Source organism: Corvus moneduloides, chromosome 18 (assembly GCF_009650955.1).
Source record: "Corvus moneduloides isolate bCorMon1 chromosome 18, bCorMon1.pri, whole genome shotgun sequence".
NCBI lineage: Eukaryota > Metazoa > Chordata > Aves > Passeriformes > Corvidae > Corvus > Corvus moneduloides.
Window position 1 is genome coordinate 12,181,979 of NC_045493.1, and position 26,194 is coordinate 12,208,172.

At 40.3% G+C, this 26,194-nt stretch overlaps 1 protein-coding gene across 10 annotated transcripts; it reads right to left on the reverse strand.

Moving 5' to 3' along the window:
• Positions 1–1,827: 1,827 nt before the first annotated feature.
• Positions 1,828–26,147, reverse strand: MPHOSPH9 (M-phase phosphoprotein 9). Of its 10 annotated transcripts, none has more exons than XM_032127664.1 (24): positions 25,985–26,146; positions 23,414–23,546; positions 23,022–23,169; positions 21,762–21,851; positions 18,352–18,854; positions 17,978–18,101; positions 17,233–17,317; positions 15,915–16,021; positions 15,376–15,501; positions 14,142–14,578; positions 13,418–13,576; positions 12,393–12,480; positions 11,357–11,572; positions 10,457–10,504; positions 10,028–10,092; positions 9,490–9,591; positions 7,801–7,938; positions 6,926–7,101; positions 6,042–6,206; positions 5,604–5,724; positions 5,181–5,284; positions 4,154–4,359; positions 3,716–3,784; positions 1,828–2,823 (listed from the first exon to the last, which is right to left on the reverse strand). In XM_032127664.1, exons 2-24 carry the CDS (start codon positions 23,518–23,520, stop codon positions 2,722–2,724), a joined length of 3,486 nt encoding a protein of 1,161 aa, XP_031983555.1. In that variant the 5' UTR covers positions 23,521–23,546; positions 25,985–26,146; the 3' UTR covers positions 1,828–2,721. The 10 variants fall into 10 exon arrangements, with proteins under 10 accessions (XP_031983555.1, XP_031983556.1, XP_031983549.1 ...); XM_032127665.1 differs by having other exon boundaries at positions 23,037–23,172; XM_032127658.1 differs by having other exon boundaries at positions 23,022–23,172; positions 25,985–26,145.
• Positions 26,148–26,194: the final 47 nt, after the last annotated feature.

Consider the following 26,194-nt stretch of genomic DNA (forward strand, 5'->3'; position numbering starts at 1 on the left):
GGGGGGAATCTCAAAAAGTTCAGCGATCGTTTTATTCAGAAACCTCAGGAAAAGACCCTGGAATTAAATCTGCCGTGGCCTTTGAAAGCTTCGTTAATTTCCTGCGGTTGTTTTTAATTCAGGGTGCATCATTCCAGCGCTTCTTCCCTCTCTGCAAAGGCAAAATACTCGCAGTTTGTTTTGTAACTGCTCCCCGCATTGCCACACTAAATTGTAGTCCACATTACAGCTTCTTGCGAGGCAGATTATGCCTAAACCTATCAATGCTACAACGAGACGCTTTTAAAATCTGCTCTCTAGAGATGTGAACAAACAGAAATTCAATTTTCCAAAGTTTAAATCTCACAGCTGAAGGAGTTGAAATGTTTATTATCATAGAGAAAACTATGCATGGGAGTGTGTTGCAAGGGCAGACTGAGGCAAAGGAGAGCCTGGGGCTCCAGGCAGGACCTCGTAGATCTGGTAAGGAGATAAATGCCAACATAGCTGGGAGGTGTCAGGTAAGAACACAAGAGGAAGATGACTAAAGTCCTCAGCAGAGGAAGTATAAGCTTCTCTGGTTCTCTGAAAGTCCTTATGTGTCCTCAAAGAGAGAACAAGGCAATTTTCTCGTGTTAAGGGGAAGTTGAAAGGGGATTAAAAACATAAGGACAGTGTCCGGCAAAGGGCAGGGCCAGCAGTCCTGGTTCCCACAGTAAACGCTCCCTGTGCCCCAGTTTTTGGTGCTTCGGGTCTGATTTTCAGGAGCACTGAGCATTCAGGCCTCCCACTGATTTAATCTGGAACTGCAGAGCCTCTGCCCCTCTGATGAATCAGGCCAAAGGCACCACGCTGAACAGGTCACAGTTATTTGAGAAGGTTGGCCTAGAAGTTTACTAAAAGCAACACTTTCCCCCCCCCGCCCCGAACCTTCAGTGTTATAATAGAACAGAAATAGCCTAAAGAGCTCCAACAGATGGAGGAGGACTTTTGATTAAAAAATAAATTCTGACTCACAATTCAGGTTTTGGGATGTAATAAAAAGGAGTCCATGAATATGAATAGTGCTGGAAAGAATGGAGTGGAGATGAAGGGAGGTTAGAAGGAGAGGCAGTGAAAGAGCTGAGCTGATTTACCTACTTGCCTCTAATGTCTGTCAGGAAAATTCTTTGGTTTTGCTGTAGCACTGATGAAAGAAAACAAGACCATTACTGGACTCATGAAATTTTCCTGTAATGGATTCCTTGGAAAAATCCCGCTGGCTGACTGGTATTTCTGAAGAATGCTTTAAAACTGTGCCTGTTAATAACAAAATAGTGGGAAAACTGCACATGAATAGAGCTAAGCAGGGAAGGGATTCTATTTCCTCGCCCTTAACCCCCTGTAAGTAAAAATTACCAGTGAGAACATGGAATGCCATCAGAATTGTACATCTCTTTGTGGAGACTGGAAATACATTGGAGCAAGTCCTCTCCAAGCATTCAGACCCAATTTCTGCATTTTAGAGTAAAGGGGAAAATGAGTAACTACTATCCTTGACTTCTGCCTGGCTCTGATCTTGCACTGGAAGTACCCACAGGGCAGAAGGGGTTGGAAAAACGACAACATTTTTGAAAAGACCGTGCATGGGTAGGACAGTTCTTCATCAAATATCTTAAACCACAGCACTCTAATTTTAGAATCAGACCTTCTCAGGCTTCCTTTATGACAGCTATTCTGGCCCTATAATCACATCACTGGTGGCTAAACATCTTGAACAAGGACAGGATTTGAAACACACAATATGATTAAAACCTACATTATCGCTGATGTAATATCCCAGAGCCTATTATTGTACTTGGGCAGGAGGACAGAATCTAATTAAACATTTATTAAATATTAAAATACAAACCAAAGTATCAATGTTGGACAGTAATGCAACAATATGTCAACTGGCAAATATGTATTTTTCACCAAGAAAAATCCATTTATGTTCACAAATACATGAAATGTACACGAACAGAACACTGGCACGAAACCCAGTCTGGCACATGGAACCAGTAACTTCAGGTAAGGAGTTCCAGTCCTGGAGTGTCAGCTGGAGTCGAGTTGTTCACTGGGAGACAAGGGAGGCTGCTGTCAGGTGAATCCTGGTGCTCACAGTATCAAAACACCCCTCACTGTGACTGCTGGGAGACATCAGATGAATCGGAGCAGGATTTTCCTGCCCCAGCCAGCCATAGTGCAAGTACTGCTCACAGTTCTGTCACAATGAAAAACATCCATTAAAGGTTTAAATTAAAAGGATTTACCACAGAACAGCAGTTCTCTTCAACACAGGTAAGTCATGTTGCTTTTTGTATTAAAAGTCCAAAATCTCCTCTTGGCTAATATTTACATCACACCATAAATATTTATAAAATGGTGAAGGAAAACCAAGTGCAAAAGGGTAACACTATCATTTTCTGAAAACAAGCTGCCTTTTAGTTTCTTATTATAAATTGAATAACACTATTTAAAAATAATTAATATTTCTAAAAATATTACAATACAGGATAAACATTGATTTCTCAGGTGTAACAAAAATATGTTTAAAATAGAGGTGGCTGTTTGAAGTACAAAATATTGCTGTTTGTAAAGGGTAACATGGTTGCAAAACTACTTTTCAGGGTTTATAAAAATACAAAACAATTTGCATTTACTGAGTGCATCCTTATATATTAGTGCAAAAAAAAAAGTATATTTGCAGTCAAGAGAGAATTGTCAAAGATTCGCAGAGGTTCTTAAAACATGAAATCTTTTCAGAGTCATTCGTATTAACCCCAAATCTCTATTAATTCTTTCCAAACGATCTTCCAGGGCTTCCTAAAAGAAAAGTTAAAAGAATAAAAAAGCATTAATAATAAATCATAAAAGCCAATGATCCTTCTAAAATTAGAAAACTGCTATCATTCCTATATTCCTGGTATCCTTTTTGAGGCCTTGGGAGCATTCTGTTATCACCCAAAAACCAGAGCCAGACCTACAAACCTGTCATGTTATTTTTATGTATTTGTTGGCTTTTTTATCATGTGACTTATGAAACTCCATGAGAGAAATCTGCCAAGAATTAGGACTGATAATTAGGGAGGCACATTTAGGAAACAGCTGATCACTGCAGCGAGTGGCAGTATTGATTTACTGGAATGCACTTTTAATTTCAAATTGCTAAATTGGTAACACGCCCTGGGATTACAATTTAGGTAGGAAATGCTGAAGTTGAAGGCTTTGTGGAGAGCTCTAAAAGACAACTTTCAGACACTTGTTTTTATTAAGAGTCTGCAGAGTCTTCCACAGAAAGCACTTCCCTGTATTCCACCTAAACTACTTATCTTCTTACTTTCTTCTTTATACTTTCAAGGAGACAAAACCCAACCAAACAAAAACTAAGCTTTTCAATTTCTCCTACAGCACAACATCCTCTCTGCAGCTTCAGGGATCGATTTCATAGCCACTGCATTTTGTTAATGCATTGCCTTTATCTACCTCTCAGTGTTAGTACCAGAACAGACTCTTCTTGCAGTAATTTGGCAATGTGCATCCCATGTACAAAAAATAAAAGATATAAACAATATAAAACCATAACATAAAAATCAAAAATGATATAATAATCCCCACAGTAATCACACTTACTACCCAGAGGATCCTTTTTCTACATTATGTATTCTCAAACTGGGGAAGAACAAAAGAGAACAGTAGTACAGAGAAGCTTTTTCACCTGATTTAGTCTCGCTTGCAAGGTCATTCTTCCACCAGAACAAGGGATTCGGCTCAGTGCAGCCTCAATCTAATAACAGAAAACACTTCAGCTGTAAATTAGTTTCAAGAACCAATATGAGCCTTCCTAACTCCTCTTACAGAAAGAGAGGTGAGGTGTATGAATTACAGATACATGGAGAATTTTGTTCTTTAACACCATAATACTGTGCTAACCCCCACCCACACTGTGTTTGTGTTACAGTGACTTTCCTTTAATGAATTCAGGGACAGGGAAGGACTGCAAGTAGAGCAGGGAAGGATAATGGCACATTCCTGATGTGACACTGAAGTTGTGCATGAATTTCAGCCATGCGTTGCATGGATAAATGGCTCCATCCCTCACCTCTCATACAACAATTATGATTTCTCACAACTTGAAAACAAAAATAATCTTTGCCTGTTGCTTTTCGTGAGTCAGCTCATCAAAAAGCCTCTCTGTTTCAGCCAGAGTTGTAATCCTTGCTGTGTATTTGAAGTCTTCTTCACAAGGTGATTGCACTGCCTCGTATCTCTGGCTCCTCTCGTCCCAAGCTGCCGCTTTCTTCATTCCATTACTGACGGATTCGGCACAGGAGCTGTGTCTGACACCTGAGTGCTGCCTTCCTGTCAACAGAACAGGAGTCTTTTTATTTGTTTTGTTATTATCTGGGAAATTGTTACACAGGACAGAAAAAGAAGCTAATGACAGCACAAGCAGCGTGGTTTTGGCAGTGCACGAACCGAGGAGAGGGACAAGCAAAGCCTCAGTCACTTGCCTTAAACAGCTTCCCGAAAGAATGCAAAACATTTGTATGGGTCATCTTTCAAGTGATCTTTGAAACACAGCATATTTTTTGGTTAACAAACAGATTCCTGTGTTGTACTAATTAGGAATTACTTTTACTGGTACATTTCTAAATATCACCAAGCTGACTGGTTGTCATGCAAACACCAGTCTAAATAAGAGCATCAATAAAACCAAAAAGCAGAACATTGTGACAAGGAGTACAAAAGTGAGAAAAGATCAGTCATTTCAAAAAATCTGAAACAACTGGTTTTATTACAGTTACTCTTTGCTGTCTGTAATGCAATGTTTAGCAAGAGAATTTTATTAGTATGACTCAGTATGTACATCTTAATATAGACCCCACTAAGATATGCAGTGTACAACTGAGTTAAGCACAGGGAAATATATTGCCCTTCTTTCTCAATTTAATTATTTCTCTTGTTCTGCTGTGTTTGTGCACACACACATATACATAAAGATAAAATACTGTAGGAACAGGATTTCTCTGTCTACAGGAATAAGCCAAGATTTAGAGGATTTTTAAAAGCTGGACTTCACAGAGTAAAGAGTCAGCTTTCCAGTCAAGCAGCTGCTAGCACTGTGGAAAGAATCGTGGTACAAAAATAAAGAACGGTTTCCCTCCACTTTGACAGATTACCTTCTACATCATCTAGTGAGTGAAACTGGAGCCTTTTCCTTGGATTATTGTGCTGTAAAGTAGAAGTAGGACCAGTTTCCAGGTCATCTAGAAGTATATCAAATCTACAGAGCAGGAAGCACACAGCAATTACTGGTTAGAAATCATGTATCACGCAATACATTATTTTCTACTTTTACACCTTTTGGTTGAATAAACAATTTTTTTTTTTAGAAGAAGCCTGTAAGTCTTCTAAATCCTGTTCAATCATTCTAGATTTTCCTTGCCAGATTTTAAAAAGTACAGCTTAGCTTTATATTCAGAAATCTTCACAACTCATTTTTGAGGACATTGAATGAACAAGAAACAGCAGCATTAAGCCTATATAAAAATCCTGCTTCTCTAGTAATGATCAGAACACAGCTGTATTCACCAGACTCGTACCTTGTCACTGTGTTTTCATTTCTGCTAAGCAAATGGCTAAATCCAGGAGAGAGGTTTTCTTTTGGAGATCGTTTTGGGCTGTATGTCACAGACACTGGTGCCAACATTATCTCTCTTCTTGCTGCAAAAGACAAAGTATGTTTATCTACCTTAAACTCCCCAGTGCAGTACCTCCCACTCATGTGCTTACAGCTTAAAAGAATGCTCCTCAAAGCTGTCTACATGTTTAACTAAATTAGATGAGAAGAGCTTCACAACATGGAAAAATGAAAATAAACTCAGAACTCTCACATAGTCTGTGATTACAGACATGGTTTTTTTCAGACTGTCGGAACAATGCAGAAATCCTGTCTCTATCTTTCCATCTTCTAGAGCAGCCTTTCATGATTTGATTCTACTGTTTGAGTAACACAAAGCAGAGCTGAGAAAAGCACTGACTGGGAGTGTTGGATTTCCTGTTTGCAGGAGGAAGGGACGATGACCTCTGGCCACAGGGGGAGCTGAACCGCTTGGGTCTGTGCTGGTCTTTCCCTTTCTCTGGAGATCGGTTTGCAACCAAAGAAGGTTCTACAAACCCAACAGTCTGACGTCGAGTTGATGGTTCTAATTAAAAGAAAAGAAGTTGTTATATTAATCAATATTTCAACACAAGAACTCACAAATATTCCCCCGAACTCAGCTTTTTCTCCCTCACATCAATGTATTTGTGCTGTTTAGCTCAAGTCTCTCTTCCTACTCCTGGATCAGACAGTTTAACTCATGAAAAAGGATCTCTGCAGTGTGTGAGGGAGAAATGATGCTGAGTAATACTGCTTAATAGAGAAACAGTAGAAATCAGGCCAAAAGTGTCTTTTGGGAAAGGCTGGAGGACCTGCCTGAGGCTCAGAATATAAGCTTTTAAGAAAGACTCAATGTTTTCTCTGAATCAGTGTTGTTACAACAGCTCAGTGCATTCCCACTTCCTTAATACCATTCCCATATACCACCACGGAAACTAAAATGGATGTACAGCAGCCAGAGCTTTGTTAGGACTCCATTAACATGTTTATAAAGACTGAGATATTCTTAGAAAAGGGGACATTAACTAGTCTCCAGCTTGAGACCTAACAACAACCTCTGCATTCCCCCTATTCTAAACAAATCACTTAGATATCTAACTTCGAATTTTCTTAGGAGAACCCCAAAAATTTGCATGCTAAAACTGTTTTTATTCCATCACTGAAGCCTGATGGACTTGAATGCTGAGAATACCAGAGCCAGAAGACATGCAAACAAAGAAAAGCCAGTAAAGACATGTTCAGGAATACAAAAATAAGAGTTACTAGCTGGTGCATCTTCTTTTTCTGTCTGTGTACCCCAATCTTTAAATACTTTTCCTTCTTCAAGTTCTTTAAAGGCTTTTATAATTGGTGCTTCTGACATCTCATTTTCTTTCTTTTCTATTGTGTTTGTTGAAGAATCTTCTTGTGAGGAGTCTTTTTCAGGAGGAGAATGATGCCTTAAAGAATGTGAGGTGGTGGAAGGAAAAAAAAGAAGATCAAGTTTTGTATTTTGGGTATTACATATACCCAAACATGAACAGAATAAACAAAAACATGAAGACATTTAGTTTAAGATTTTCAGTAAGGATGCTTTTAATTTCAGCCAAGAACCCCAGAGGGTTGTGTTAGAGTCAATTCAGGAATCTAAAGTTGAACAGTGTGAGTTTAATTTGGCGGCTCAACCTGTTCTCAGAACTAACTATGTCCTGACAGAGGCTTTAGAAACTTCTAAATAAGAAGACAAACTCCCAAGTTACACCTGAAGCCTCCCACTGGTGGAAAGCAGAAGCCAAGTGCCACAGCTCACACTCAGTACAAGAGAGCACACGGTGCCCAAACCCAGAGCAGGTTTGGACACAAACACGGAGAGCAGCACAAGAGGCAGGGCAGGATTTCTGCTCCTTCACAGAATGTGCTGAAGGCTGCTCCTGTTTGTGTCACAGCAGGTGAAGGAATGAAGATTTTAAGGAATTTTAAGGAATTTTATAGCACCTACAGCATTGCCAAATTTTTTGAGAACTCTATTTAACAGGTACAAAATCTAGAAACATGAATCCAGTCAATTCTGGATAAAATTTTTTTAAGTGTTCCACTTTATTACTTTTTAGAAGTGTTCCACTTTCCATCATGGTGGGCACTGAAGGAAACCAACTCACCTGGGAGGAATATAGGTTTCTTCCAACCTGTTGTCTTTGGGGCTTTCCTGGCCCTCCAAAGGCTGCCCAGTGAAAATGGAATATTCAGCTCCTGGTATCAACCACTTTCTCCTGCTGACATCAGGAGTTCCCAACTTGCTGTGGGAATAAAAAGCTTCAAAATTATGAAAAGCTTTGGAGTTTGGGTTTTTTTGTTTGTTTCTGCTTTGTTTTTTAAGAAAAACCCATAATTTATTCCAGTAAACAGAAACAAATATACAATAAACTTGTAAATACTGTGGAAAAAATAACTGGTTTTTAAAACATGCTTGTAAAGTAAAAATAAAATATTTGGGAAAAAAATCATATGTTGAGGTTTCAGTCTAAATCACACAATATGCTCAGAATGCAGAGCTCCACAAAGATCTTCCTGTAATTTAATGCTGCTTACTCAGCCCAAGGTTTGGGTTGCAAGTAGATCTCAACTAATTAAATGAAAACATTTGGTGGAGATTACTGCAGTAGTTCAGAGCATCTGATCTCAGCTTTCCTTTGGACAACAATTATTAGAAAAATAAAAAAGAAAAAACAAGAAAAAACCAGCACTGATGACCTGAGAGTGATAAATATTAACTAACAAGCATCAATTAGTATATTATTATCTTGAACTATCAAAAGAAAAATGTGATTTCTATACACAGGAAAGAAGATAATTAGGAAAAAAGGATCTTGTTTACCCAAGCTATGACCTATAGGCACTATTCTGTAAATCTGTCCTGCTGGGCATTCAATTGGAATGAGGCTTTCCTTGAGCCTCTGAGATCAGTTAGGGACAGATTAACTTCTAAATCCATATTGGCTCTTGGGTCCCCCTCCCTGATGAACATGGTCTGCCATGTCCAGATCTTCCTTTTTCTGTTCATTGTTGAGGGGTCTGGTTCATAAATATTAAAAGAGCTTTAAGCAGAAATCTGTCCCTCTAATATTTTAATACATAAATTATTTCCATCTTTGTAATCATCAATATTTAAATCTCCCCAAAGTACTCCTGTTCAATACATCCAGATGGACATCCCCAAATCACATGAATTGTCATTTTGGGCTCCACAGCATCAGTGCTGAGATGGGAAAGACACTGAACAAGCCATAACTGAGTAATAAAAACCAAAGGGGGAAAAAGCTTTCCAGGCCTTTAAAACATAAAAAAGTCCCTCAAACAACAAACAAATAAAACCAGAGCACAGATCAACTTGAATTTCTTTAACATAAACTCCCAATTCAAACCAGAGTATTCATTCTAACTGAACTTCCACTCTACTCTCAGGATACCTGTACAGACTATACTTAGAACCATACCAAGCAGGAATCAGCCTTTCACACCAATGACACACAAAGAAAACCTCCAATGTCTAATCAGACTATGAGATTGTATTCCCAAGATCTTTGTGGAGTACAGGAATTCAGCTGAGCAGTTGGGACCTAGCAAACACTCATTTGGGAAGGGAAGGGACAGTCTGCCAAGTCAGAGATACATTATCCACAGTATTTATTTGGGTTTAATAATTTCTTGGCACATCAAATCTCTGGATTACATCACATGTGTTTAATCCATTTTAGCCCATGGAGTGACCTCATCTTGATCCATTTTTAGCCAAACATGTTAAAAGCTGTTCCAAAACACATTGTTTTCATGTTTGAATATTCACTTACTTGGCACAAGAGGTTCTTACACGACTTTCACTTATATGGCGAAGTTTCAGTGTATTTTCATGTTCCACCTGCTTGAGCTGAGCTTCAAGCTTTAAAATTGTCCTAAAAAAGATGCATTATGAGATGATTTAAATGGCATAAAAGAAACATCATATTTCTTAAGAGTTTGCTCATTTTTATTCAGATATTCTGGATGAAGCAGGAGAACAAGAGCAATTGCTGTGTTTCTGTCTATGTATCTCTGTTTGTCTAAATATGGATATAAATATGTATTTGAATTTGAAGTTAAATAAATCACGTAATCTGGCCAGCAAGACAGGACCAGGAGATACTGCTGTGGAGGCAGAGGGAGTAGAAAAAAATGCATATCCTAAATTAATGAGATTTTTAGTCTGTACAAGCAACATAAAGCAACATGAAATTCTTCATAAAATGTAATTAAAATTGCAAGATCTACAACCCTCACACTCTAGGAGAAGTTGTTTAGGCCACAGGTTGTATTTCATATTGTTAAAACAATAATAAGTTTCACAGTTACCTTTTCAAATCAGAAATCTCCGTGTTTGCATCAAGCAATTTGTTTTCAGTTGTATTTAACGTATCCTATAAGGACACAAAGAAAAATGTAAAAAACCCAGAAACTACAGAAGTGCATTAAATAAAGCCCAAGTAACTCCACATCAGTCTTGAAAACAAACACATTAAATACATCTTCCTATTCAAAGGGTCCATTAATTTCTTTGGCTTTGACTTTGCAGTATTTTTGCTGTCTGTGACTGGAAAATAATAGATTCCAGTTTCCTTCCTTTTGCCTCCAGGACTCTGAACAAGGAAGTTATCAGTACAGATAAATACGGATCTTTCTCTTTGAGCTTTTTCAAAATATTTAAGTTAATTCAGCTAATTCCGTGGCACATTATCACAAAGTTTGCATGTTTGGGTTTTTAATTAACCAGTGTGTGCCTACCTTTACTCTTTCATGTTCTTTTCCAAGGGATTCGTATTCTCCTAAAAGCTAAAACAAAACAAAAGAACACACAAACCCACAGTGAGACCACAGCCAATTAACAGTTTTGTTGGCTGCTGTAAAATCATCTCAACAGCTTGTCTAACACATGCAGAAGCATTACAGGGGATACAAAATGTACTTTAATAGTATTTGTTAAGCTCTTCTTATCATCTTTTAATTGGAACAAAAAGTTATAGACAGGACAAGAGGAGACAGCTACTTAAAGAATGTATTTCTAATTTTCAAATTATTTGTCTCTAAAGAAACGGAATGAATGAACCAGTAACATTCCTCAGTGACTTTAAAAGTGACTTTATCTTTTGAAATTTCAATTGTAAAAAAGAAGTTAAAGCACGAAGTAGCTTTTCCAGCCAATACCCACTCTGCCAATCCATTTAAGCATTCCATAAAGCTTTTCCTGAAGAATCAGAGGAACAACTCCTTTGATTCAGTCTAAAATCATACACAATGAACAGTTTCAGCACGTTGGGATGAGGTATGAAAAGTTTAGTCCATCTGCAACAAGCTTAAGAGAGGAAAATGACTTTCCAAAATAACTTCATGTAATATCTTCAAAAATAAAATTAACTAAGAGCACTTAGAGTAATAAAATTCCTGAGACAGACTTTTGCAAGGGTTACCACGTCGAGTGCACACCTGCTGCCTTCAATAATTGGTTTTAAATATCCTTTAGGTCCATAGTGCCCCCCAACACCCAGCCTAGTAAGGAGTCAGCTGAGTCATTTCTGTTTCCTTAGTTGAGCATTACGACTTTCCAGTGGTAAACTCAGAGTATTTTTCACACCCAGGACTTGCTGTCGTGCCCCTGCCAACACCATCGTCCATTTTCTTACTCACATTTTGAAACATTTTGTTTTCTTCCTGGAGCCTTGTGTTTTTATTGTCAGATAACTTGTAAGCCTTCTCAAAAGCCTCCTCCAGCTCCTTAAGCCTCGATTTCAGGCGGCTGATGGTGTTGTCCTTCTCCTTGTGGGCTGCGCGCGTTTCCTCGAGCCGCTCCTGCAGGACTTTGGAAGTGTTACTGATGGCACAGAAACGCTCCCTCCAATCTGCCTGGAGGACAGAAAACATTCTTTAGAACTTTAAAACATTCTTATTCCCTGGCAGATTGTTTATTTCAGTTCAAAGAATAATCTAAAGTCATCTGCACAGAAAGCAAGGGTAGACCTGTATATAAACTATACAAGATTTTTGCTCATTTCTTTGACTTAGAAAGAATGAAAATAAAGACTAAACCCTCCAAAAATGCATGAATTTTATAGGATTTAAAATATCTAGAGGTGAGGCCTCCAGTCCATCTGACTGACTTACTTTCCAGTATAGAAAAATGTCTAAAGAAGGTCAAATTAGTCTCTGCAGGTGTCTAACTTTGATGACGAAGTGTCCAACTTTCATGACAGTGTCATTTTGACTAATAAATGCAGCTATGCATTAGTTTATGCACAAGCAAACAGGTCTGGCCTAGCTAGAAAAGCTGCAAATACACCCAGAGAGAGTACTTTTGCCCCAGCATAGGTGAGATTTCTTCTATCACAGCTCTAATAAGAAAATAATTAAAACAAAATAAATAAAGAAAATTTAAAGAGAAAGGTGATAAACATATTACAGTATTTCACTCTTAGAGACTTTGTTTGATCCCTGCTAACATGGAAAAAAGTTCATGAGCAAAAGTCATGATGATTCAAGTAGGGAATCTTAAGAAACTCAGACAGGAAAGTCACTATGTAACATGGGCTGATGTTATACATTAAGGGAAAGGTTGAAATGCTAAAAATAAAGAAAGTATGGAAACACTGATCAGCTTATTAATGAAAAAGTTCATTCTTTAACCCTTTTACTTAAAAAGCAACTTGAATTAAGAACATACACTTACCACTTGCTTTTCTAGCACATTATTCTTGTTTTCGAGGGCTTTTATGCGAGCACTTGCTTCATTCAGAGCTGCATCTAACTGGTCACACCTATTTATAACACACAGCTTAAACCAATCTCTTGAAATCTTCAAATAATAAATCTACATTCCACAGCCTTTTTTCCTCCCCCAAGCATCCCCACGAATTTTGGTGCCCAGCCTGTGATCTCCTCCCACGATCTTCAGCCACTGCAGTGTCTCTGCTCAGAAAAGCTGTGGTGCCCTGGGGGGTGAGCAGGAAACTGGGAACACACCAATTCTGTGAAGTATTCAGCTGTCTAAATTTGCAGTATGTATTTTGACTGGCAGTAATTCTACAGAAATCACATTAATATTCTCTGTATAGCAAACATCCAAGCTGTAGCTAATGGAATACACAGCAGGGGCACACAGACTCCAGGGTAAAGCCACCAATGAATTCAGGACTGGTCCTGTGTCTCCTGTGGTTCTGACATGGAAGGTACAGAAGGGTGATGTTCACCAGCACGACAGGAGAGCACAATCTTTCAACACAGATCATTTCATTACAAATTGCTCAGGAGTACCTCTGCCTGCCAGCCATTCCTGAGGAAAGCTTGTACTGGCTCCAGCAAAACTCAGGTCAAACAAGAACTCTGGTCCAAACACCACATTTGCTGTCTAACAATAGTGAACTGATCATCACAGAAGCATGGAACAGTTTGAGTTGGAAGGGACTTTAAAGCTCATCCAGTTCCAACCCTTCTGCCATGGGCAGAGACATCTTCCACAAGAGGAGGCTGCTCAGGGCCCTGTCCAACCCCTTAACCAGAGATGGGGCAGCCACAACTTAGCAACTGCATTAAATAATGCAAAATTTATACTTAACAGGGAAATATTAGTATCACAGATGCATGAAATCTTCAGAATTGAAGAGCGACATAAACTTTTCAAGATACTCCAAACAAGGATACTCAGTCTTAAAAAGAGCACCATGTAAAGAGAAAGACAAGAAGGACAAAGAGCACCTGTCAGCAAGACTTTGATTGATTTTCTTCAGGTCCTCAGATGAAGCAGTTCTATGGCTTGACTCCAGCTGCTGTTTTAAGCTCTGTATCTCAGAGTCATAGTAAGCTCGCAGATCAGCGATGTGTCGAGCGTGTTTTTCCCTCAGGTTCTGCCTAATCCTATTTTCAATATAAGAATTTTTAAAAATTCCAGCCATCCACATGACCATACACTGCTGGATTCATTGGCACATAACGAACTCAGCATATAAATGTCTCTTACAAAACTCTACTTGCATTCAAGCTAAAGCAAAAACAGCTTTGTCATCTAAGGCAGAGAGATATTATGATTATTATACACAAATAATATATACAAACACAATACAAAGCTTTACTTTTTTACAAGCCCTCATACATGGAATTTATGCCCTGCTTTTTCCATGTGCAAATCATGGGAGCTTCAACAGCAAATGGAGAATATTTATTTTTCCTAAGTGCATTAATTCTGTGCTTCTCCCACCATTTGATGCCAAAGAGGAAAACATAACCCCCCCAGAACTTTGAAATTCTCTGCCTAAATGAACTCCCTCACACAGCCTTTGAGGGAAGGATGTATTTTTATTTTTATGTCTAGAGAGACATGACCAAGAGAACTCACATATTTTGTTTGGTTTACTACTGTTGTTTCATTTCTTTCATGAAAGTACCAGCTCTGTGACTTGCAAAAAAAGAAAAAATTACTTACTTTGACATTACCACAGGATCTTCAACAGATGCCACTGAAAGGCTGTAATCTGGCAAACTGTTGTCAGCACACTGAGTAACAGAAGATGGAGTTAGAGTCAGTGTTTCTTCCTCCTCAGTGTTGACTAAATTATCCTTGTCAGCATCCCTGTATGCCACTGGGAAGGGAGAGCTGGCCCTGTTTTCAGTTTGGAAGGGGTGATTTCTCCACAGGTCCAAGCGCACAGCTCTGCTGCTGGCAGGGTGTGTTGGAGAATCATCTAACTGAGATGAATTACTTGTCTGTGAGAAAGAGTCTGTGTCACAATGACTTGGAAATCCAGGCTCTGCCATAGAGTCTGGAGAAAAGGGAGTAGAGTCTTCAGGAATATTGAAAAAACAGCGTCCCTGGTTCTGCTGACCTGGTTTCATATGCAGGGTTGGGTCCAACGTCAAGATCTAGGAAATAAGTTACAATGCTAAAAAAGTTGTGATTTAACTCCATTTACAAGAACAAAATTTATCTAAAGGCATCAGTAAACCATATAACATACTGCAGGTACTATACTGAATATTATTAAAATCATTTGGTAGTGACAAATAAAATGAAGGCACCTGTAACACTGAAATGACAATACACATTCCCAACAATCGCAACTTAAGTTTCTAAGTTTCCATTAATAAAGGACATACCCAACATCTGTAGCTTCCTAGAAAACCTCTGAAATTTCAGTTATGCAAACAGAAGGACTAAGATGTCTGTTTCTGTGTTGAAACAATAACTTTGCAGGGTTACAAAAGCACTTCATCAATTATCTAAATGATACAGTCACACAGCAGCCATCATTTCTGGGTTATGTACAGGACTGAGAGCTGTATAAAAAACCAGATACGATAAAGAATCATTTCCACAACCTGTGCCTGCTCTGTTTCACGGGTGGAATGAACTCGTCTTGTGGGAAGCACTAGGAAAACCCTGCTCCTGCCACTGCAGTTCCACGTGCAGCTCACCAGCTGCAGCCTCAGCAGCAGCACATCCGTCCCTGCGGCATCCTCAAGGTTGTGCAGCAAAGGTGCTTCTCTGCCCAGGCTGTTCTTAGAGGTTCTTTCAAGCTGGATCCTTTCCCAAGCTTCATCCCTCAGCTGCTAAAACTGCTGTTCCAGCCTAACACTGGAGGTGGCAGCAGGGGCCAAGCCATGTGAAACCAGCCCAACATATCCTCAAGAGAGATGCGAAGTAAAGAAATCAGTGTTACCTCTGGTGGGTGACTTGACTGGGAGGAAGGCATAAAACTCTGGTCTGGCATCTGCTTGTTTTCCCTTTGTCTTTTATGATAAATATCCTTCAGTGATGACAACTTCCTTTCATCAGCAGAAGACAACTTCAACAGGCAAAATCGCTGCATTACTTTTTCTGAACACAATCCTCCACTCCCAACAGAGATAAGCAAGTTCAGGGGTGAGTTTAGCTAATAAAGCAGTTCAGAACAGGCAGCTTTATTCAATGCACCCAGCTTAAAAAAGGGTCTTTAACAAGGCACATACACCTTTAACATATTAGTCACTTTTCATCTCCTATACACATTTCCTTTAGAATGACAAAAGAAGGTCAGTAAATTCCAAGTGAGGTTAGTGGGGTACAGGAATAATGAAGAGCCAGGGTATGAGAGACTGAGATAGCAAAAGAGTTCTCACAGAGAATATAACTTCTGGAGGGCTGGTTCTTTCCATCACAGGCAAAAAGCAAAGATGACAAGAAACTATATGACAACTTTTAAACATGTACAAAGTTTACCTGAACTGGTGATACTTTTGTGGAGAAAACATCAGGACACTCACTTCTGAAATTCTCTGGTAAAGTGTGATACATCTCCTTTTCATCTAACTTCCAGTATGAAAGTCCTGATAAGAAAAAAAGACCAAAATAAAATTAAAATTACAAATTTCAAGCTCACAGCTATAGAACAAGAATCCAAAATCCATTAGTAAAATGTTATTTTGTCAGTAACAAGAATGCTGTATTAGTTATTTGCATCCACTGCTTAAGGATGTCATTAGAGTATTTGTTACCAGGCCAGGAGTTACAAGAATCTCAGTGCAAAGCACAGGCAACATAATCAGTCTCACATCACACAGCACCAGCAACAAAAGCTATGAATCAGTTAAAACACACAGATTTGGTGTTCAAGGGGCAAATCCTCATTTACCGCCAACTTGTATTTCTAATGATTCCAGTATAGCACTTAAAACTGGTACCACCCAAGGAATAATCCCAGATGCTACAAACTCTTCAATGTGTGCAGCACTCTGTAGCATGCAAAAAGACAAACTACCAGGACTAAGAAGGATGGCACGAGAGGAACAGACACAGCCTCAATCCCACTTCAATTTCTTATATGTGTCCCTCTCTCAGTGGCTCGTGAAGAAGCAATAATTATACACAGTTTGCAGGGCTGCATCTCTGTGCCCCTGTTTGTTACTGAAATGAATCCACCCTGTTATGATCAAAATATGTGAATTAGTTTTCTGGCTTTGATAAAAAAACCACAAAAACCAACACTCCCAAACCCGTGCAAACCCACCAACAACCACCCCTCATATACACCCCCAGAACAACAGAGCCAAACCTTACCAAAACACAAAAAAAGCAACCCTCCCCCCAAAATTAAAGAATCACCACGTTACACACTGCATTATTTTGTTCTTGTCACGCAATTATTGCATCATGTCCTTGGCTTACAGGAATTCTGCCTCTATTACCATGAACTCCTGTAATTACCACACCATTGATGCTAATATTTGATACCCTACCATGACAGTAACAGTAATTCCATTATGAAACAGTTTTATACACCAGGTTCAGCTTTGAAATGCTGAGAAATTTGGAAAAAAAAACCCCAACTGCTGCATGTCCTACATCTGCCAGCAGCGATACACAGGAGGTGCCATCAGTTTGAAAACAGGAGCAAGAAGCAGAATTAATGCCACAGCAAAGCTTGTCAGTGCTTAAATCCTCCTCACTTCCCTGAAATTATTGGAGATGCATTCCAGTAAGAGTTTTAAAAATGAGAATTCAAAAGAAAGGAAATTTAGGTACAAGAAATTAACTATACCTGAAGCTTCTGACACTACGGAATTCGGACTTTCCTTTGGTTGATTGAGGTAAAAAGGTGGCAAAGCAGCATCAGTAAGGTTTGTCTAAAATTACAATGGAAAAACAAGTTCAGAAGGAAAATCACAAGGCAAGGGAAAGAAAAGCAAGGGTATAATTTTTAAAAATCGCATGTAAATGTTCTTAGTCTTTTTAAGCAAAGAGATTTAATACAATTGTACAGCATGATCCAAACCTACAGAATTTATATTGAGGGTAATCATAGCCAAAAGGGGAACTAAGCTAAGGCACATAATTAAACTGGTATATCCTAAGATGTGCCTGTGCTTTTGTCCTGAGCAAAGTGGTTAATGCCTTAACACACAAAGAATCCCACGTGCCAGAAGAGGCATCACCAGCTGAAATCAAAGATCCTTCAAAAATTACAGGGCACAATAAATTACCATGACCTGAAGCCTCAGCTGAGAATGTGGTCGTTATCTCTACAAGGAAAGAACATGTGCCACTTAGGGATGTGTTAAGACAAAAATTAGGCAATGAATAAAGTAAGATAAAATAGCTATGTGCCTAAATATGGAATGATCCAAGAAGTAAACTTTGCCCACATGAACTTTAAATATGTGAATGGGAGCCCAAATGCTTAAAATATGAAAGTATATGCTGAATGAGAACATGCTGTAACTCTGAAAAAATACCAGTTACAAGAATAGCATTAGAAAAACATAATGAAATAAAAAGAGACTTACGTTCTCTAGTGGTAATCTCTTCACTCTCTCATTTTCTTGCATAGAGTTCACACACTCTTCATCTGCAGTTACTCTTTTTGGTTGGGTTTGTTTCAACTTTTGTGCCCATGATGTTAGAGATTTACTAGATGGTAAGAAACACACACATACACCTTAAAGTATTTCCCCCAAACACATCTGCAACAGCTAAACACTTGAGATGCAGATCTGCATGATTCAGAAACATCAGGCTAAATAAATGTATTTATCTGCCAAGCAGCAGAACATCAAGAGGTTCCATTCAACTCAGACATGTTCCTGGTGACCCCCAGCTTTTACTAAATGGGAATTGTCTATAATAATAAATTAACACATTTGGGAAGCTTATCACTTACCTGGCTTTTTTCCCACGCTCATCTTCATCGGCTTTACATTCAAATTCAGCGGGAAAAACTAAAATGTCATTCTTTCCTGATGAACAGTTTTCCTCTGGTTTTTTTGCTAAAAGTTCTCTTTTATTCTGAGCTCTGCCCACAGCTGCATCACTCTGCAGCCCCGCTCCGTGGGCAGCGTGCTCCATGCAGTCTGTGCCCTGCTGCCTGGGCTGCCCAGGGCTCAGCTCGGCGGTGGACAGGGTGCCGTAGCCGCTGTTCATCGAGGCCTCGCTCCCCACACATTCCTGCTGCACATCAGAGGCCTCTGGCTGCGTCTCCCCTTCGCTGGATCTCAGCTGGCTGGCAATGCTCTCCTGCTCCTCAAACGCCTCCGAGCGCATCCCCATTGGGCTCGGGAGGGATGGAAAGGTGTCCGTGAGCTGGGCAGGCAAACCCCGGCTCCTGCTGGCGCCCCGAGTGCTGCTCTGCAACCTCACCAGCTGCTTTATCTCATCCTGAATCAGCTGCACAGAGGAAAAGGCACAATTCCCATGAGGTCCTGCCACAAATCACGTTCCTATTTTGATGCATCTTCGATTCATGTTATTAGTGGGAGATTTAGAGTACTTATTCCATGTAACTCCAAGTTTTCATGTGCAGACATCTCATGCATAAAGTAGATAAATACATACTGTGCATAACAGTAAAATGTCCATGGGAACAATCCTTAATTCCATGCAGTGAATTACGAGTCTCAGTAGTCATTTATTCATGTAAAAAACATGCATGAATGTATTCACTAATTGCCCTCAGAACTATAGTTACCTACCAACCAGCTAAAGAAATACCAGCTATCCAGGTGTTTGCCTAAATTTAGGTCTGAAACACTTTTTCACTTGGATACACATTTTTAAAGATTGCAAGGATGCTTTAATATAAGTATTAACCATTATTATGAGAATAGGAATAATGTACCTCTGCAAGATTATTTGCATAAAACTCGACTTTAAAAACCCAATTTAGAGATTAAGCTATCAGGTTCATATGGTACAAAGTTCTACCTTTTGATTGTTTTGGTGTCTGATGGAGTGGAGCAAACCTATAACTGGATCACCAGATTCAACAGGTCACTTACTCCTTTGTCTACAATGTCTGAAAAGACTTATTTCTGTATATCAGCTAAGTAATTTTAAGTTCTAAGTTTTACAGTTGTGCACTGGCAATACTGAAACAGCTCTGAGAAGTAATTCACGCTTTTGCCAAGGGCTGTGAAGAGATTTCACATTTGTGCCCGTGGCCAGCACCTCTGCAGAGTTCAATTGAGATTACTGAACTGCAGGAGCACACAACTCTTGCACATGACAAGACAGAGCACAGAATTGTTTCCAAGAACGTATTTCAAACTAATTCCCTCAGGAAAGAAAGAAGAAAAAACTTGCAGTAATTTTGAGGACATGGAACTCATGTTTTTTCACAGAACTGTACATTACTCATATGTGAATAGCAACTGGAAAGCACAAATTGAACAAAAACGATTTATTCTCTTAAAGTAAGAAATAAAAAAGAAGACTTAACTTCAGAGGAACCTACATGTAATGCTAGTCAGGATCAAGCCTCAGATTTTTGATTAACTTGCCATAGAACTAACAACTGAATTCCAGCTCAGTCCTTCTATGCCAAAAATAACAAACAAAAAACTTGGGATTAAGTTTCCTTCCACTACAAAGTTTTGTGTTCTGCTATTGATTCAATCATGACTGCAGCAATTGTTTGTATTTTAATTCTGTGATCCAACTCTGTCAGGAAGGTAAGGAAGGGAGAACAGAAGGGAAAAAACAGAACTGGAGTGGGGGAAAGAAGATCAGATTCACTGCTGACATTTAATCTTTGTCATTAATACCCTGTGCAGGGAAAGTGAAAGGCTCCTATTCCAATTAAATTGCATTTTTACTTCTTTTTGCATAGTCACAAATAATTCCAAGAGATGAAAGAAAATGGGAAAAATAAGAAGTGCTTTCTACAAGTTTGGGATTGTAATTTTGTTTTTAAATTCTCTTTGATAAAGTCTGATCTTGGGATGATCCACAGCTAGTGACAGCTTCTCCCTGGCACACTTGTCTTCTGTTGCATAGATCACATAAGCCAAGGGCTGACCCCACTGATTCCAAAAGGAACTCAAGGTCTTTTGATCCCTATTTTCATATGGATGAAGATTTTTATAAGCACAATTGGTCCTGAAACCCAGCACAGAGGAAACCTGATCTCAGAATCATGTCAGTGCTGATGCAACATCTTGCTATTCTACCACAAATAGTAGATTATTACTGTTTTTGTGTCTTTTTATTACTCTCACTAGAATGTGTTTCAGTGTTTTCACTAGGTCACTGGCACACCAGTGTAAGTTTGGAATAGCTCCATTTATTTTCTTTAATGCATTCACACAAGTCAGTTACAGCTGTTGATTTTGTGTTTAGTGTGGCAATCCATGCAGTTAGTAAGTCCCTGCTGACACCACACCCTCAGCTCTTCCAGAGGTAGCCTTTCCTATTAAAAAAAGACAAAAACCAGCAAAGCCAACACAATGGATTAGTAAAGACTATGATCAGCAACAAGTGAATCAAACCACTACAGTAAGAGGAAGGAAATACAAGGGTAAGGAAACACTGGTGGGACGAAAAGAACAAGATGAGAGGGAGGGGGGGAAGTTGGGGAGGTGAGGCAGGAGAAACAGGAGATAGGATAAAAGGACAGTACCTCTTGTTAATTCAGTTCAGGAACTGTTGATTACTACTAGTGTGGAGGGCATCAGGAAAGGGAAGGGAAAAACAGCAACCAAAATGATGAGGATATTAAGCATTATATATTGATTATATTACTGTCTGTTATAAATACATATACATTTCTTCTGTTCTAATGGATAAATGTAGTCCAGCAAAAATATGAACCTTCACATGGGTTATTTTTCATTCTTATAAAGGAGACTGTTCAACTGAAGGTGAAAGAAATGTTCAGCTATTACAGTGATGGCTTTCCTAGGCTATATACTGTCTGGATGAGGGGATGAGAGGTTGTATAATATTTTTAATCAAAAGAAAGCTATATTTTCTCAAAATTAGAAATTATACAGTCTAACAGTTAATAAAAACCACCTTGTACCTATAAAATCCCATTATCATGTGAACATTCTGAACCAAAAGTTTGTGAAAATGACACAACTGAAAACAAATGATCCACAAATCACTTCTGAAATGGTTCCTACCAGTTACTTTGTTAATTAGCCAAGGCTGTCTCAAATATGCATCCTTTAAACAGCACTCCAGTCATCCACTTCAATTAACTGCCTCTCTGCATTGTTTTGGAGGAATGTGGAGTTGGAGGGGGAGAAAAAAAACATTCAGCCTTATCTACCTCCATGAACAGCCATTACTTACTTGGATTTGATGGTGGAACTGCTCTTGCTGGGCAACTATGTGTTCCTGACATTGTTTTTCTACCAGTCTCAATAGCTGTAGCCACCTTGTCTGTTAAATCACAAAGTAAAACAATTAAAGCACAGCCATATTGCATCTCTTATCTTTTTCTCTGGCTACAAATAGTTTTGCAATCCTATACTTGGGTGTTGACACAACACAAAGTTGAATAACAGCATTGTGGTTGCCCACCCCACAGTACATCCAGCCCCCACCATGCCAATCAATGGAAACTAAAAGTAGGAACAGCTGCCAGCAAAGAACAGTGAAATTCTGGAAAGGTTGATTCCAGTTCCATTAATTACAGGCAAATCTAAAATTGAGAATTAAACACCCCTCTGTCCATTCTCTTCAGTAAGAAAGTCCTTCCCTCAGCAATCCAGCTGAAGGCCATGATGCATAATTACATAGTGGAAACTAAAAGATAACTTCAAAAAAATCAAATGTACAGCATTCCTGAAACATGGCAAAATCTGATGTTTAAAAACTATTTGATGCTAATGTTTATGGAGCCTGGTGCTTGAAGCACAGGACACGGGACACAGACATCAATATTCTGTTCCTGGAGGTGTTAAAGAGAACCCAAATTAAGCATCTGTCAACACACACTTGGATGGATCCCAGCCAGAAAGCTCAAACATTCTGCAGGAACAAGCCCATGGTATGGAAAACTGATGTTCCTTATGATGACTAAAAATAATGATAAAAATGTGAAATACAAAAGGACAAAAAATATTCAAAAGAGTGTTTGGGAGAATTAGTTCATTGAAACTACATCATTATTTTTGCGTTGGTTTAAATCTGGAAACAAACTAATCACCTACACATCTTTACAAATGGAAACAGAACCAGTTTCAGAAAAAAACCCTTCTAATTTCTAGGATAATTTCAGACCAGTTCAATGTGCTACAATTTTAATGGTTTAAATTCTTCAGTTCAAAAACCTGCTATCTTTAAGTATTGTAACTTTGGGAAAAAATATTCAGATCCATATTATAAAACACCAAGATATAAAGATAAAATATTGTAAAACACTAAGATAACATTGCAGTAAAATCCAGCAAGGTGATTAGTTCCCTTATTGTAAAAGGCACTGTCCCATCATGAAGAATAAACACATATGCAGGTCTTTCTCCTGAAGTAGCATTAGGTTCATCTTAAAAAAATGCAAAGCAAATACATGAATACCAGCTTTTTAAAATAAACCTTAACATCAAATACCTCACAGTTCCTCACAATTTCCGAGTCAGCGTGTCCAATGTTCTGGATATCTTGCATGAAGGAGGCAAGCAGCTCAACAGAATCAGGCTTTAATGAGGACCTGGTATTCCCTGAGTAACCAGAAACTCCATTGGGATTGGATGAAGGACTTCTGGTGAAACATGAGGAAAAATAATTATTTATTGTGTCAGGTGTGCAACACAGTGGCCAAAACAATACACTACATAGGCTAGACTGCCAGAAGAGAATTATACAGTCAATTTACATTGGAACTCTCATCATGATGAAATAAAAATTTCACCTTAATAGAAATATTACTGTGAAGGCATGCTAACTAAGCAAAACCAAAAGAATAATAAAAACATTTGCTAGTGTTTCCTTCAGCACATTACCTGTTACAATTCAAATTACACACAGAGCTGTGGGTGTTTCTGCCATCAGGGTCTGCAGAAGACGAAGGGGTTCCGTGTACAGAATTCACCACATCGCAGTTTTCCATATCTTAGTCCCAAGTATGACATCACCCTGAAAACAGAGAGGAATAAGCATCACTCTCTTTCTTTAAAAGAACATTTGACTTTATTGTGTGAAGAAATAGAAATGGAATCGAAGAGACAGTTGTTTCAGCCAAACCACCCCAGCAAGTGCAAATATTCCAAAAACCAGGCTCCCTCCTTCCCCTGTGCTACCCCTGCAAACAGGAGCTGCTCAGTCAGCCTTGTGCCTGCTGGGCCTCCCACAAGCCAGAGAGGTTCCTAACTGTGCATCACACATCCAACACCGGGCTGTAAAGGAGGTCTGAATGCAAAACATCCCAGGTAACACCATGCTGTTTGGGTGGGACTGGTTGTTTTTTTAAAATCTGGGGCTCCGCAGACCATCTGCAAGGTGTGAGATCTCCTATTATCAATGTATTGAAATGTGACTGAGGATCTGAACCTTCACTGGAAGAAACACACTCACCAAAAAAAATAAAACTGAGACCAACTGAGTTAGACTGGGGTTGAGCAATTCTGCCACTTCTGTGGGTTAATATCTGGCTTATTTTTTTCACAGATCACTTGTTTCATTGTTAATATGTAACATTAATTCAGAAAGCTTTGAAATTGTTTTGAGCTACATTTCTGACCAATTAATAAAACAACAACAAAAAAAAAAAGGAGTCAAATGGGAATCCCACAGTGGTTAAAACCAGCAGGTGGTTAACTGAAAGCATCATAAATAAATAAATACACAATACTTGGGCCATAGTTTTACAGCATTCAAAGCAGAGCGGCTGTAGAGAGACTAAAATATTCTTCCAGTTTGCATACTTTCACTAAGAAAACCCTTGAAGTACATTAATTATTCAGTTCCTACACAGGTCTTATTTCAGCATGTTCTACACCCTGGTGAATTCAGCCTGTGTTCTAACACTGAAGAAAAAACTTATGATCATTTCAGGGATGGAGAGCAAAAAGAGACATTAAGAAATATCATCTTGGTAGTCTGATAATGCCAAGAATAACTTCCTGCTGCCTTCAAGAAGCACAACACCTCCAAAGCACAACCATTCCTCTTTACAGTGCTTACAAAGAACTGCTGATGTGTTTTACAGATTCAAGCTTTTATTATTTGCAAGTACAAAGAGATGTATCTCTAACAGAAGTGTTAGAGATATTTTCACCAGAAGGAAACTAATGAACAACTGCCCTATTTTTCCCTGTTTTACTGGAGCCTGCTTGGCTTTAGCAGGAATGTTTTTCAGGTACTCACTCACTATCTCCTCTGGGTAGGGCTGAAAATGCCAGAATTGGAAGGAAGTTATCACAGACACACATTATCCCTTTGACAGAGCTTCTTGGATAAAGAAAAGAAGAAAAACACGGCTTTTTTCTTTTTCTAGTGGTCAGAAGTCAGCAAAACTGGGAGGTTATCAGGCCGCTAAGCTGACAGCTAAAGCCGAGGCTGGGAGTGTCACTGGAGCTGCTGGATGGGGGCTGCATCAGTCACCCCCGTCTCCCCAGGATGGAATCATGGGTGGCCTATCTCAGCAGCACAGCAATGGGTGGGACTTAGCTGTGACACAGGCTCGTTTCATAACCTCATTAGAAGTCTGTTCTCAGTAAAAAAAAATATTAGTGAGCTGTAACTGTGCTGCGGGAGCACTGTCATCCATCGATCCCACAGCACAGCACGGTCCTTACACGGCCACGTCGCTGCAGAAAGGGGCACGGTTGCAAAAAAACAAGCTGCGAGGTGTTTTAACTCAAAAATATCGGCGCTGACTTCGATGCAAACGCCGGCGCCAGCGCAGACACACAGCCCGTGAGGTTCTGCATCGCTTCCTGACCCAGACCCGATTCCTTCCGATCCCTCGCAGATCCCTAAGCGGTGACAGGGCACCTCGGTGCTCCCGCCGCCGCCAGGCCCCCATCTCTCCACGGACTTTGAGGGACCCGCAGAAAGCACAACGAGCCCCGCGGCTGCAGCGCCCCAGGGCGTCCTCAGGAGCCGCCCGGGCCCCAAGGGCTCAGCCCTCGCAGGGATCCCTCTCGCCACGTCTGCGCCCTCGGGGCCGCCTCCCGTCAGTCCGTGACCCCCTCCCCGGTTCCGTGTGTGTCCCGTCCGCTCACAAGTGCCCCGCTCCCCCCCGCTGTCCCCCGGGCCCCCTCACAAGTCACCCCTCACTCGGCGCGGCCCCTCCACGGTCCCGTCCCTTCACCAGCGCCCCCCCAGCGGCTCCGCCCCCCCGCCCCGCTCAGGCCAAGCCCCGCCCCCTCGCTCTCATTGGCCGGCCACCCCTCGCGCTCCGCGATGTTGACAGCGCCGCCGCCTCGGATTGGCTGCACCGCCCGCCACTCTGCGAGGAAAGGGGCGGCGCACCGGGGGCGGCCTCGCGGCTACGGAACCCGGCGCGGGGATCCGGCCAAGCGCAGCGGCGCTGCCCCCGCCGGCTGCCCGCGGGCCCGCTCGGTTCATACCCGCATCGCTGGGAACCCACGGCGCCCAGCAGCCGCCTTCTCCCGCGGCCTTGAGGCGACGAACAGGCGCGGCCCTGCGCCGCCCGCCGGGCGATTGGCGGCCGAGAGTTTCGAACGCGGGGACGGGGGTAGAGGGCGCTCCGCGCTGAGCCCGGCCCGCTGATTGGCCGCCTCGAGCGCGCGCCGGCCCGCGCCTCCCGCGCTGATTCG

What these genes read in the sequence shown, in the direction of transcription:
- MPHOSPH9 (XM_032127658.1), bottom strand. Translation starts at nt 23,520, where the DNA reads ATGGAAAACTGCGATGTGGTGAATTCTGTACACGGAACCCCTTCGTCT. An exon ending in AAGAACATGAAAGAGTAAAG is followed by an intron (nt 10,093 to 10,456) that starts GTAGGCACACAC and finishes GTGTCCTTATAG; the next exon opens with GATACGTTAAATACAACTGA. An exon ending in GAGATTTCTGATTTGAAAAG is followed by an intron (nt 9,592 to 10,027) that starts GTAACTGTGAAA and finishes CATCTTTTTTAG; the next exon opens with GACAATTTTAAAGCTTGAAG.